We start from the raw sequence: 13,990 nt of genomic DNA on the forward strand, positions 1-13,990 counted from the left end.
GGGAAGGAAACAGGTAACAAGAGACCAGTTAGCTTAATGTGTTAATATGAAAATGTTAACATCTATTATGAAGGATGTAATAGCAGAGCATTTGGAAATACAACATATGATTAAGCGGAGTCAGAATGGTTTCATGTCTGACAAATCTACTAAAATTCCTTGAGGAAGCAATAAGCAGGATAGATAATGGGGAAGTAGTGGATATATTAGGATGTTTAGAAGGGATCTGATAAGGTATCACATATTATTCTTCTTAATAAGAGCCATGGTGTTGCAGGTGGTATATTTGCATGGATAGAGGATTGGTTAACTAACAGAAGAGATAGTGTTAGGATGAGGGGCGTACTTTCATTATCGCAACCTGTAATTAGTGGAATGATACAGGGATCAGTGCTGGGGCCACAATTATTTATATTATATATTCATTACTTGCATGAGGAAATTAAATGTATGAGAGCCAAGTCTGAAGATGAACCAAAAATAGGCAAGTGGTGGGAATGAAAAAGTCTAGCAAGGGATATAGATATGTTACGTATGTGGACAAAAACTTGGCAGATAGAATATAATGTTGGATATTGTGAGATTATCCATTTTGGCAGAAAGAATACAGGAGCTGAGTTTTATTTAAATAGAAAAAGTCTGCAGAAGCCACAGCCGAGAGATTTGGGAGTGTTTTGGACCTGGCCAGACCCACTCAAAATATTTTAAGAAAGTAGCCTAGACCCTAATTTTTTCTTATTTTAAAGGCAGATATGAAGTGGGTATTCTGGTGTGATGCAACTGGTCAAACCACTCAGATTTGAGCAAAACAGAATTTATTTAGTTAAAAATGACACAACACCAGGTTGTAGACGAACAGGTTTAATTGGAAGCATACTAGCTTTCGGAGCGACGCTCCTTCATCAGGTGGTAGTGGAGGGCTCAATCCTAACACAAAGAATTTATAACAAAAATTTACAGTGTGATGTAACTGAAATTATAAATTGAAAAATTGACTGTCTGTTAAGCCTTTCATCTGTTAGAATACAGTGATAGTTTCACTTCTTTCATGTGTAAATCACAAAACCCTTTTTTTTGAAAAGTTGCATTCTCGGGTTAGCTATTAACAATGGTGATAGCTAGACAATATGTTGAAGGTGTTGGCCCCCTGTTTTCTCTATATATGCCATGATGTTTAGATTGATTCTAATCTAAAAAGTGAGATAATGGAGTTTTACATAAATTAATACAGTTTTTGAGCTCAGAGTTCTACATGAATGCATGCAGTTTTTGAGTAAAGTACAATGTAACCCTGCAAGTACAAATTCACCCCACAAAATATATGTGTGCATATGGGTCTTTGTCTGTGTGTGTGTGTGTCTGTCTGTCTGGGTTGGGGATTGTGAGTGTGAGAAAGTGTATGTATGTGTGTGTAGTGAGTGCAGAGTATCTTAAGAATGTGAGGGGGTGCATGTGTGGGAGTGTGTGTGTCTATAAGGGTGTGGGTGGGTGTCTGTGTGCGTGTCTGTGTGTATGTGTGTCCGTGTGTATGTACGTATAGGAGTGCCTGTGTGTGTGTGTGTGTGTGTGTGTGTGTGTATGTAGGAGTATCTGTGTGTGTGTATAGTGCAATGGTGGTCACCTGTAATGCAACATGAACCCAAGGTCCCGGTTTCCCTCCCAGTTGGGGAACACTTCAGTAGTCCAGGACATTCAGCCTCAGACCTTCGGGTAACCATCCTCCAAGGTGGACTTGGTGATGGGCAGCAGAGAAAAATGGCCAAGCAGAGGCTGATAGCTAAGTTTGGTACCATAGGGAGGGCCTTAACCGGGACCTTGGGTTCATGTCACATTACAGGTGACCACCATTGCACTATACACACACACACAGATACTCCTACACACACACACACTCTCTCTCACACACACAGGCACTCCTATACACACATACACACGGACACACATACACACAGACGTGCACACAAACACCCACACACACCCTTACAGATACACACACTCCCACACTCTCACATGCACCCCCTTACAGACTTAAGATACTCTGCACTCACTACACACACACACACATACACTTTCTCACACTCACAACCCCCAACCCAGACACACACACGCACACACATACAGACAAAGACCCACATGCACACATATATTTTGTGGGGTGAATTTGTACTTGCAGAGTTACATTGCACTTTGCTCAAAAACTGCATGCATTCATGTAGAACTCTGAGCTCAAAAACTGCATGAATTTACGTAAAACTCCGTTATCTCACTTTTTAGATTAAAATCAATCTAAACATCATGGCATAGACAGAGAACACAGGGGGCCAACACCTTCAACATATTGTCTAGCTATCACCATTGTTAACAGCTAACCCGAGAATGCAACATTTCAAAAAGCTTGCCTACAATTTTAACAGGTATTGGAAAGTTACATTGAATGTTGGCCTTTATTTCTGAGGGAATGGAGTAGAAAAACAGGGAGGTCTTGCTGAAACTTAAGAAGACATTAGACAGGATGGACAGTTTCGAGGTCCTCATCTTATGAATGATATACTGATATTGGATGTACTCCAGAGGAAGTTTACTAAGTGTTAGGACATGGCGGTAAGTCCTTCTCCTAATTAAACCAAACACCCAGAAAAACTCACCTTGATTATAATCTGTAAAAGTATGAATAACAGGGAACTCCTAAATTCCACTATTTAAAGAAAAATATCAATTTATTCTTTAACTCTAAAAGTGAACATTAAACAACAACTGTTTGCAACTCTAAGCCTCCTTTCTCTTAACTGCTTGTTATCTGCCTCCAACTCCATGACAATATACTGTCCTAATAACCACCTATATTAAAATTTATATCAACATAATTTGAAAACCACGCAGCGGCTGTTATCTAAGTGTCCATCTTTCGGCTGAAGATCTCTCTGGGTCGCCTTTTGTCTTTTACTGCAAAGATGTTTCATATGAAAAAAACACTTTTGATAGTGTTTTGAATGGCAGTCCTTCTATAGATGGCAGTTACTCTCTGTCTAACTTTCAAAATGTCTGCTTTTTTATATCCCAAACAAAGGATGGGTCATTGGTTTGAGGTTGGCAAAAAGGATAAATTCAAACTTGTTTGGGGTTTAGTGTCCTGGGGCATAATTTAACCTGATTGGCTAAATTTGAATTGTGGTCAAAACAACTCAGGTATCTAGTTTACAGCCAAATGTTACATATTTTCAATTATCAGTACACTCTGAGACTGCTAGTCAGTCACATGACAAGATCTCAGTGCAAAACAACATTCATTCACTTAAAGGTACAGTGCATGCCTTCAACTTCATATCAGTAACTTATCCTGAATATGAAGGATGGTGGAATATGAACACAGGGATGAGAATTTTAAATTCAAGGCACTGCTGAGCCTATAAGCATTGCAACTCAGCACGCATGAGTGATGAGTGAACCAGTTTTGGTACAACTTCAAATACAGTTCAAATTAGATGTGGCTTAAAAAAGATTATTGCCATAAAATGAGAAATGTAATTAGCTTCTTGAAATAACTAATGGTTTTCTATTTTCTTTTAAGGTAACATTGTTGTAGAATGTCATCGAATGACAATGATACAGTTTCTCTCACTAGTGATCTTCTTCCCTCTCTTCATAAAGATGTGTTCACATCAAAGCTTTCCTGGGAAGCTGATATAATTGCAGGAATTTACTTAATAATCACAGGTAAAGTAATGTGAATTGCTTAATTTTATTTTGGGTTTTGTTTGTGGTCAGGGCAAAATGCATGTGTGAATTAATAGTAAGTTAACAGTGTTCACTGAATAATCACATGTATTTGAATGAGAAATATACAGGTTTTTTTCTGTCGAAGTTGACTTATGTAATTAATCTACAGGTCCCATGTTGAAGAATAATGGTGATATAATGGAATTTGTTCTCTAACATTCTGATAGTGCACTGTGGCTTCTCTCCTCCATGTAGAAAAGGTGGAGGATATCGATTAAGGTATTAAGATTTTAGACAGAAAGAGGAAAGAGATCGAAGGTAAAGTGCTGTTTCAGTTGATGTGTTGTTATTTCCTTGATGTATAGAGCTGGCTTTTCCTCACTCCAAATTAGATGGTATGGTAGCAGATTTATTGCCTACAGTTGGATTTCTTTCCATGAATCCTAGACATGCACATAGAAACAGGTATTGGGTACACTGTTCTGGCGCAAATGTTTCCTACAACCAGCATTGTTATAGCAGCTGAATTAATCATATTGTAGATAAGCAGGAGGCTGGAAGAACACAGCAAGCCAGGCGGCATCAAGAGGTGGAGAAGCCAACGTTTCGGATGTAACTCTTCCTCAGGACTGAGGGTAGGTGTAAGGGAAGCTGTGGATAAAGGGGATGGGGGTGAGGGTGGGCAGGGTGGTGAGGGGGGTGGGATAGGTGGAGACAGGTAAAGGATATGACCTCGTTGGTTGATGGGAAGGATGAATCTGACAGGTGGCTGAGAGGATTGGAAAGGAGTCAGGGATGTTAGGGGAGGTTATTTGAAATTGGAGAACTCAATGCCCAAGCAGAAGATGAGGTTTTGTTCCTCCAATATGCGGTTTGATTCATTGTGGCAATGGAGGAGTGTGTAACCCTTCTTCAAAACTGGGGGTGGTTGTATGGGGAGCTGCAGATAAATGGAGCGGGTGGGGGAGGGGGCAGGGTTGTGAGGTGGGGATAGATGAACTTGGGTACAGCATATGACCTGGTTGGTCAATGGGACGAATGAATCTGGTTGAATTGTCCAGGCTGTAGGCTGCCCAGGTAGAAGATGAAGTGATGTTCGTGGTCTGATTCACTGTGGCAATGGAAATGGCCAAGGATGGTCATGTTGGAAATGGACTGGGAAGGGTAATTATAGTGGGTGCTGATTGGGAGGTCAGGTCAGCCCCTGCAGGCCCGGCTGAGATGCTCAGTGAAACATTCCCTTAGCTTACGTTTGGTCTCTCCAATTTAGAGAAGACCACAGGGGCACTGGATACAGGAAACTAAGTTGGAGGAGAGGCAGGTGGAGCCTCTGTCTCACCTGGAAGGAGTATTTGGAGTCCTGGATGGAGGTAAGGAGGTGTAATATGCTGCCATGTTTTGCATCTTTTACAGTTGCAAGGGAAGGTACCTGAGGGTTTGAGGGGGAGAGTGTTATGAACCAAGGATTGAGGAAGGGAATGGTCCTTGTGGAAGGCAAAGAGGGGTGGGGAGGGGAAGGTGTTCTTGGTGGTGGATCTAGTTGGAGTTAGTGGGAGTGTTTAAGGATGATATGTTGGATGCGAGGACTGATGGGGTGGTAGGTGAGGACAAGGGGAACTCTGTCTTTATTGCATCGGGGGGGGGTTTAGTACAGTGGAATGGGGAAAGGAGGAAGTGTGGTGGAGGGCTGTCTGGATGACATGGGGGGAAAAGCACGTTGTTCAAAATATTTGGACATCTGGGATGCTTGGGAGTGGAATGTCTCCTCACCCTAGCAGGTGTGGCAGAGGTGGAGGAATTGGAAGAACAGGATGGAGTTCTTGCTGGACACTGGTGGGAAGAGGTGCAGTCCAGGTAGTTATGGGAGTCTGTGGGTTTATAGTAAATGTCCATCTGGAGATTATCGCTGGAGATGGAAATGGAGAAGACAAGAAAGAGAGGGAGATGTCCAAGATGGACCAAGTGAATTTGAGGGTGGGGTGGAAAGTAATGAGCGAACAAAATGTTTTTGGGTTGGAACCATGTGAGTGTTTTTGAATAAGCAGCGACTGGTGATTGCATAAATTGATACAGGATGGAGTTACATAGAAACAAGATATTAGAACCAGCAGTAAGTTGCTTAGCGGCGGCACGGTGGCACAGTGGTTAGCACTGCTGCCTCACAGCGCCAGGGACCTGGGTTCAATTCCCGCCTCAGGCGACTGACTGTGTGGAGTTTGCACGTTCTCCCCGTGTCTGCGTGGGTTTCCTCCGGGTGCTCCGGTTTCCTCCCACAGTCCAAAGATGTGCGGGTCAGGTGAATTGGCCATGCTAAATTGCCCGTAGTGTTAGGTAAGGAGTATATGTAGGGGTATGGGTGGGGTTCGCTTCGGCGGGTCGGTGTGGACTTGTTGGGCCGAAGGGCCTGTTTCCACACTGTAAGTAATCTAAGCTCCACAAACCTGCTTCATTTTTCAATTAGATTGTAAATGTCTGCTATCTCAATAACAATTCTTGTCCTTTGATCCAGATAGAAAATGTGTTGCTGGTTAAAGCGCAGCAGGTCTGGCAGAATCCAAGGAACAGGAAATTCGATGTTTCGGGCAAAAGCCCTTCATCAGGAATTTCTGATGAAGGGCTTTTGCCCGAAACGTCGAATTTCCTGTTCCTTGGATGCTGCCAGACCTGCTGCGCTTTAACCAGCAACACATTTTCGGCTCTGATCTCCAGCATCTGCAGACCTCACTTTTTACTCTTTGACCCAGATTGTTTAACATTCAAAAGTGAGCCTTAAAAATAGACCTTCCATGCAGAGTCTTTGTTGTGGAGTGCAACTTCCCAGATTTCTACTATCCTCTGTATGAAAAACTGTTTTCTGATTTGACTCCTAAATGGTGAGCTCTGATTTTAAGCTTTATGCTCCTTTTTCTGGAGTACCCTATCAAAGTTAAAAGTTTTGCTATGTCTTCTTTATTGAATATGTCAATTGGATCCCACTTCCCCTCAAACTGGTAAAACTAAAAGAATACAAAATAAGTTTATGTATTCTATCTTAATAAATTGACCTTAAAGAGCTGGAACCATTTTGGTAATTCTGAGAAGTTACCTCCTAAATTTCCATTCCATGCCATCCGAAGAGATTCTTCAACTGACAACAATGAAAACAAGCAATAATAGTGTGTTAAATAAAAACTGGAAATGCTGAAAATACCCAGCATATCTAGCAGGACATGTAGAGCTACATAGTGTCCATCAACCTGAAACATGATCTATCAGAAATTGGAAACTGGGTGATTTGTATAAGGATCAGTCCATCTGCAATGTTGGTTTTATAGATGGGTTGTTGGTGGTGGGAGAAGCAGGTATAATGTGGAAATCAAGCCCGAGAGTGTTGGGAGTTTCCATTTCTTTGGCTACATCAGGGGAGAGTAGCAGAAGATCAAGATGATGAGGGGTTGTTTTGGGTTAATTGGAAACAGATTACCAGAAGTTGAAGTCCAGATCTATCTTGATATAAATGAGGAATATATATGGCTTCTCCAAATAGAGGAGGAACCATACTGGACCATGTGTTCACTAATGAACCTGGCCAGATGACTGACCTTTCAGTGGGAGAGCATTTTGGAAACAGTGATCACAATTCCTTAAGTTTTAAGATAGCTATGAACAAGGATAGGACCTCGCGGGAAGGTACTAAATTGTGGGAGGGTATATTGCATCAGTATTAGGCAGGAATTAGGGATTGTTAATAGGGAGGAGCTGTTATTGGTCAAGTCCACATTTGACATGTGGGAGTTGTTTAAAGACCTGCTGAGCAGAATACAGGACTAGAAGGTTTCAATATGGAGGAAGGACAAAAGTGATAAAGTACCGGACATTTGGATAATTAGGGACATTGTGAATTTTAGTTAAAAGTGAAAAAAGGAAGCATACATAAGGTGTAGAAAGCTAAAATCAGACAAAACCCATGACAAATATAAAGAAAGTAGTAAAGAACTCAAGCAGGGAATTAGGATAGCAAGAAGGGTCCATGAAATGATCTTGGCCAGTAGGGTTAAAGAAAATCCCAAGGCATTCTATACATACATTAAAAATAAGAAGGTGACTAAGGAGAAGATAGGACCACACAAGGATAAAGGAGGGAACATGTGCTTGGAGGCAGAGGATGTCAACGCGATCCTAAATGAGTATTTGGCATTGGTTTTCACCCAGGAGAAGGAATAGAGGAGAGTAAAATTAGTGTGGAGCATACTAATATGCTAGGGTATTTTGAGATAAAGAATGGTGTTGGGTCTCTTGAAGAGGACTAAGGTGGATATGCCCACAGGGCCTGATGGTATCTACCCCCAGGTTATTGAGAGAGACAAGACAGGAGATTGCTGGGGCCTTGACCAAGATCTTTGTAGCCTCATTTGCCACTGGAGAGGTCCCTGATGACCTAATGTTGTTCATTTGTTCAAGAAGGGAAGAAAGGACAAAATTAGACTGGTGTCTTACAACGTGATTGGAAAATTATTGGAGAGAAGTTGTAGGTATAGGACTTGCACACATTTGGAGAAGCATGGCCTAATTAGGGACAGTCAGTGTGGTTTTGTGCTTGGCAGGTCATGTCTTACTAATTTGATTCAATTTTTCTGCGGAAGTGACAAAAGTGATTGATAAGGGTAAAACTGTGGATGTTGTCTACATGGATATTAGTAAGGCTTTTGACAAGGTCTGTCATGGTAGCCTCATCCAGAAGATTAGGATGCATGGGATCCACAGTGACATGGCCACTTGGATTCAGAATTGGCTTGTCTATAAGAGGCAGAGAATAGTGGTTGAAAAGGTCTGTGTATAGTGGTGTTTCGCAAGGATCCATACTGGGACCACTGCTGTTTATGATACATATAAATGACTTGGACAAAAATTTAGATGGTTGAGTTAGTAAGTCTGCATATGGCACAAAGATCGATGGAGTTATAGATAGTGTAGAAGGTTGCCAAACAATATGGTGGAATATAGATCAGTCCAGATATGGGCGGAGAAATGGCAGAGGGAAGTTAATCTGGTTAAGTGTGAGGTGTGGCACTTTGGGAGATCAAATGTTAAGGAAAAGTATGCAGCTATTGGCAAGATCCTGAACAACATTAATGCACAGAGGGATCGTGGAGTTCAAGTCCATAGCTCCCTGAAAATGGCCACACAAGTAGATAGGCTGGTAAAGAAGGCATACAGTATGTTTGCATTCATTGGTGGGGAAATTGAAAAAGTGTCAGGATGTCATGTTGCAGCTTTATAAGACTTTGGTTAGACCACACATAGATATAGAATAATAGAATCCCTACAGTGTGGAAAGAGGTCATTTGGCCCAAGTCCATACCCACCCTCTGAAGAGAAAGCCACTCAGATCCATTCCTGTACCAAATTTCTCTACATTTCCCCCTGACTAATGCACCTAACCTACACATCCCTGAACACTACAGGCAATTTTAGCATGGCCAGTTCATCTAAACTGCACAATATTGGATTGTACGAGGAAACCAGAGCAAACCCACGCAGACACAGGGAGAACATGCAAACACCATACAGACAGTGCCCAAGGGTGGAATTGAACCTGGGTCCCTGGCACAGGGAGGCAGCAATGCTAACCACTGAGTCACCATGCCACCCATTGCACTAAATTCGAGTTGCCACATTACAGGAAGAATGTGGAGGCTTTGGAGAGGGTGCAGAAGAGATTTACCAGGATGCTGCTTAGAATAGAGGGCATGAGCTACAAGGAGAGACTAGAAACTCTGATGCTGTCTGGCTTGCTGTGTTCTTCAAGCCTTCTGTTTCTCTGCTTTGGATTGCAGTATCTGAAGTATTTTTGTTGTCTCGAGGAAAACTTGGGTTGTTTTCTCTAGAGAGATGGAGGCTTTGGAGAATCTAAATAGAAGTTGATAAATTATGAGATGCATAGTTAGGGTTGACAGTCAGAATATTTTTCCCAGAATTGAATTGTCTACTGCTAAGGGGCATATGTTTAAGGTGAGAGCGGGAAAGTTCAAAGAAGCTGTGAAGGATAAGATCTTTTACACAGAGTGGTAGCAGTCTGGAATGTGCTTCCAAGCATGGTGGTAAAGGTAGACAACATTTGGTGTTTAATGACTTTTAGCTAAGCACTTGAATATGCAAAAAGTGGAGGGATATAGACCAAGGGCTGGCAAAAGGGATTAGTTTAATTTGGCACCATGTTCAGCACAACATCAGGGGCTGAAGGGCACATTCCGGTGCTGTACTGTTCAATGTTCCATGTTCTATGTTCTAAATCTTTCTCTGAATCCAACCATTTACCTGACAAGGAAGACTGAGTGCTTGCCAGCTGAAAGTGCCCCAGAGATGACTATGGATTTACTCACATTTTTAAAACAAACTGTGAACCCTGTGCATAAAAAAAACCTGAGATTACTCTGGAAACTCAGTTAGTGTTTCACAAAGATTGCTTTACTGATCTTGCCTGCCAATTACCAGCTGACTTATTGCAGTTTTAAAAGTCTTCGACTATTTGAATGATCTGCTCATTCAACATCTTTCCCATAACATAATGTGCTTTTATATTTTCAAAAACATGTGATGTTTAAGAAAACTGAACAAAATCTATTCAAAAGTGCATGTTAGTCTTTGCAATCTCAGACAGAATAAAGCCCAGCATTTATTTCACATGTTTCATGATGTCCTGAAGTATTTTATTATGAATGAATGATTTTATTGTCACATATCTTGGAAGATACAGTGAAAAGTGCTTTGGCATCACAATCCTGTGCTATTTTGAGTTTCAAAAATAATACAAAGAAATTAATTAAATAGAGTTCATCTTCTGTTCAGATTGGATCTCAAACACAGTTCCAGAATTCTGCAAGGACTCTGCAAGCTAATCCAAGCCTCAAGAAGTCCTGTCCCAAGTACAGCAATGATGAAACTGATGCCCCAGGAGATCATGCCTCTGCTGTTGCTGCTGCCTCACCGACCCTGCCAAGTCCCCTACCACATCCAGGCAACACCACCACAGCAGCCGATGTCCTGTCGCCACCAATAAGAGTCAAGATTCTAGGCCTACCATGGCCAGGAGTGCCCATCCTGAGCCTGAAGGAGTTCTTGTCCATACCACTGACACTGCAGCTGCCAGCCCACCAACACTGCTCCGGCTTTGAAGATGAAGAGAAAAAAAGGAAAAAAAAAGAAAAGTAGAGAGAGAAAAGGATGCTGCCAACCTGGAGTGGACCGGCTCAGGAGATTGAACACTACTTATTGATCCAGCAGCATCATTTGAACTTTAACTTCTTTTCTAGGTGTAAGCTGGGACTTACCAAAATATCTTTACTGCTAAGTCCACAGATTATGAGCTCATGTGAGGCATGGCAAGTCTGTTGAAAGAATCTCACCAGCAGTGTGTGATATCACCATTTGGACAACTACCCAGTTACGGAAAGAAGCCTGTCTATCTGAGCAACCAAGCTAATCAGAGGGCTGGCAGTTCTGCAGCTTCGACAGTTCCACCAATGGGTAGGCTGTAGCAAATGGAAGGGCAAACCCTCTAGCATTGGCATTTGACTTTAGGAGCAGCTACTGTCTTACAGTCACTTGATGTGGGGAGACCCTCTGAGGGGTGTAGGGTTTCTGGGAAGGAGGACAATGCTCCCAGAGAGTCCACTGGGTCAATCTTGATCTATGTGGTGGTCTCTTTGCTTGGCAGGGAGTCATTTCATTGCTGACCTCGATCCAATCAGTACAATAATTGACTTGAAAGTGGATGTGAGGATGGAGTTGAGGAACTCAGTAGCCACAGAAATGTGGCATAAGGGAAGTCAAAAACTAAACAGCTGGTATGTTGAAAATCCAGTTGTAAATAATTTATTCAACGAGTGAATGCAGAAGGAAGTAGATTTTGGCGGGGAAGAGAAATGTGAATTTAAGGAAGTGATTAGTGGTGACCTTATCTGAGATTGATACAATACAATTTTATAAGAGTGTCTATGAGTATCAATGAGCTACAGACTTTACATGGAGGGAAAAGTTGAAGGAGGATAAGAAGGCAGTGAACTGAGAGGAGAATGATCTCAAGAGAATGGGATAGTTGCTTATACTGAGCCAGTGCTAACTGCCTTGATAAGCTGTCTGAGGCTACCAAGACAGCTTCCAAGCTGTCAGCTAACCTAACAAAGATACATATCTGGGCCAATAGCAAGCAAGTAGAAAGGTTACTGAATAATGAATGGCTGGGTAATACTTTGGAGGAGAGAAATATGAGGATGCATGATGAATGAAATGAGAGGTCAATGAGGGTAAAAGGAGAAGTAAAGTGGAAGCAGAATGATGGATCTGGGTATGGATTAGTAGTCATAATTCACATCAATGGACTTCAAAAGCTCAAGTTACATTGGACTAGTTACCTAAACATTACAGTTTCACAGTAATCAAGGAACAAGAAAGAAATGGTGTTAATATGAAAAGTGCACAGTTAAATCCAGAAATCTCAGAGTGGGATAATGATGACATCTGGGTAGGTTTGAGAGCATTGATGAATTGTTTTCCAAATTTGAAGATAGATCAAAGGAGTGAAGCCAAGAAGTGATTTTTGGATAGTGTATTGACAGAATTATTTTCATGAGAATAAGAATGTAGGAGGTGTAAAAAATTATTTGCAGGATTTGAAAGATGATGAAGTTGGAAGACTCTATAAGATCCAAAAGCACTAGATGTTGATTCTTCTACCCAGGTGCCAGGAACAGACTGAAGATGAAAAATCAAATAGACCAGTATCCAATTACAGGCTTGGCAGGAGACTGAAGTTTCTCAGTTACAGAGGTGAAGGGAAAGCTCTGTAAGCAGATAAAAGTTTTTTAAAAATATCATAAAGCAGCAAATCAGAGACAGGAGTGGAATTTCAAGATGTAGCTTCCATATCCCAGAGTAGGAACTTTTTTTTGATGACGAGAGAAATCTAGAAATGTGAAGCCAAGTGTTAGGTAAAGTCCTCATCTTTAGATGTTTTTAGATCTTTATCAGCTATCCCAAGGTAAACCTGTTGGTGGGGTTTCAACCGAGATCTTTTTAAACTAACAGTAAATTTGAAATTCAGGCTGAAATGCATTGATAAAATTAGGGGGACTGATTCAACCGAAGGGAGCAAAGAGGAGAAAAAAAAAAATGGACAGCAGCAGGTGAACATGGATTGAGATGCTCCCTTGGGAGTCAACTCCTAGGATCCACCTTACTAGCCACAATATTTTGGAGGTTGGCAGTTGAGAAAAGATTAACTCATACATCTATTCTTCCCATGGGTTAATTTTTGTTTACTTGAAAGTGAAGGTAGGACTTCAACTCACTTTTTTAGAGTTATTAAAAGTGTTCCATTAATTCCCATGATATTTCCCTACACAGTTTAATTATTCTGAAAACCAGCAACAAGGAAGTTGACCTACAATGAGATTCCACGATCTTCGTGATGTTCTTTGCAATGCTAATTTGACGAGACTTGATGAGTACTCATATGATTTCTATTCATGTTTTTGTTCCAAATCAGTTTTATTCAAGGGTTTTCATTTTGAATGTTAATATTTGACCATGTCATCTGTGTTTGAATTCAGTGTTGTGATTGGAAGCACTATTATCAATTAAACAAAAATGTAATGTTTCAGGACTTGAAGAGAGAAACTAGGCTGTACTGCATTGCTGAAAATTCTGGTATTTATATCAGAGTTAAACTTAGAAACCAGGATCCAGTTAGTTAAAGGTAAAAGAGCCTTAGGAATTAGTGACTGCAACAGAGCTTATACAAATACATTTATGTATTTCTACAAGGATAGGCTGGGGCTGTTCTCCTTGGAACATCGGAGGCTGAGGGGTGACCTTGTAGAGGTTTATAAAATCATGAGGGACATGGATAGGATAAATTGACAAGGTCTTTTCCCTTGGGATAAGGAGTCCAGAACTAGAGAGCACAGGTTTAAGGTGAGAGGGGCAAGATATAAAAGGGACCTAAGGGGCAACTTTTTCATGCAGAGGGTGGTGTACGTATGGAATGAGCTGCCAGAGGAAGTGGTGGAGGCTGGTACAATAAAGCATTCAAAAGACATCTGGGTGGGGATATGAATAGGAAGTGTTTAGTGCTGGCAAATGGGACTAGTTTAGGTTTGGATATCTGGTAGGCATGGATGAGTTGGACCGAAGGGTCTGTTTCCATGCTGTACATCTCTATGATTCTATGGATGTGCATGTTGCTGGTCGACCAGTATTTATTACTTGTTCCTAATTGTTCTTGAGAGGGCAG

The 13,990-nt window shown here is 41.3% G+C and overlaps 1 protein-coding gene across 3 annotated transcripts in view; it reads left to right on the forward strand.

The window, feature by feature from the left end:
• Positions 1 to 13,990, forward strand: part of opn5 (opsin 5) — a 69,019-nt gene that overhangs the window by 15,078 nt on the left and 39,951 nt on the right. For all 3 annotated transcript variants that reach the window (XM_060821234.1, XM_060821235.1, XM_060821233.1), the window contains exon 2: positions 3,569 to 3,714. In XM_060821234.1, coding sequence (XP_060677217.1) covers positions 3,585 to 3,714 — 130 coding nt within the window. In that variant the 5' untranslated portion in view covers positions 3,569 to 3,584. The remainder of the gene's footprint in view (positions 1 to 3,568; positions 3,715 to 13,990) is intronic.

Source organism: Hemiscyllium ocellatum, chromosome 3, assembly GCF_020745735.1.
Source record: "Hemiscyllium ocellatum isolate sHemOce1 chromosome 3, sHemOce1.pat.X.cur, whole genome shotgun sequence".
Lineage (NCBI taxonomy): Eukaryota > Metazoa > Chordata > Chondrichthyes > Orectolobiformes > Hemiscylliidae > Hemiscyllium > Hemiscyllium ocellatum.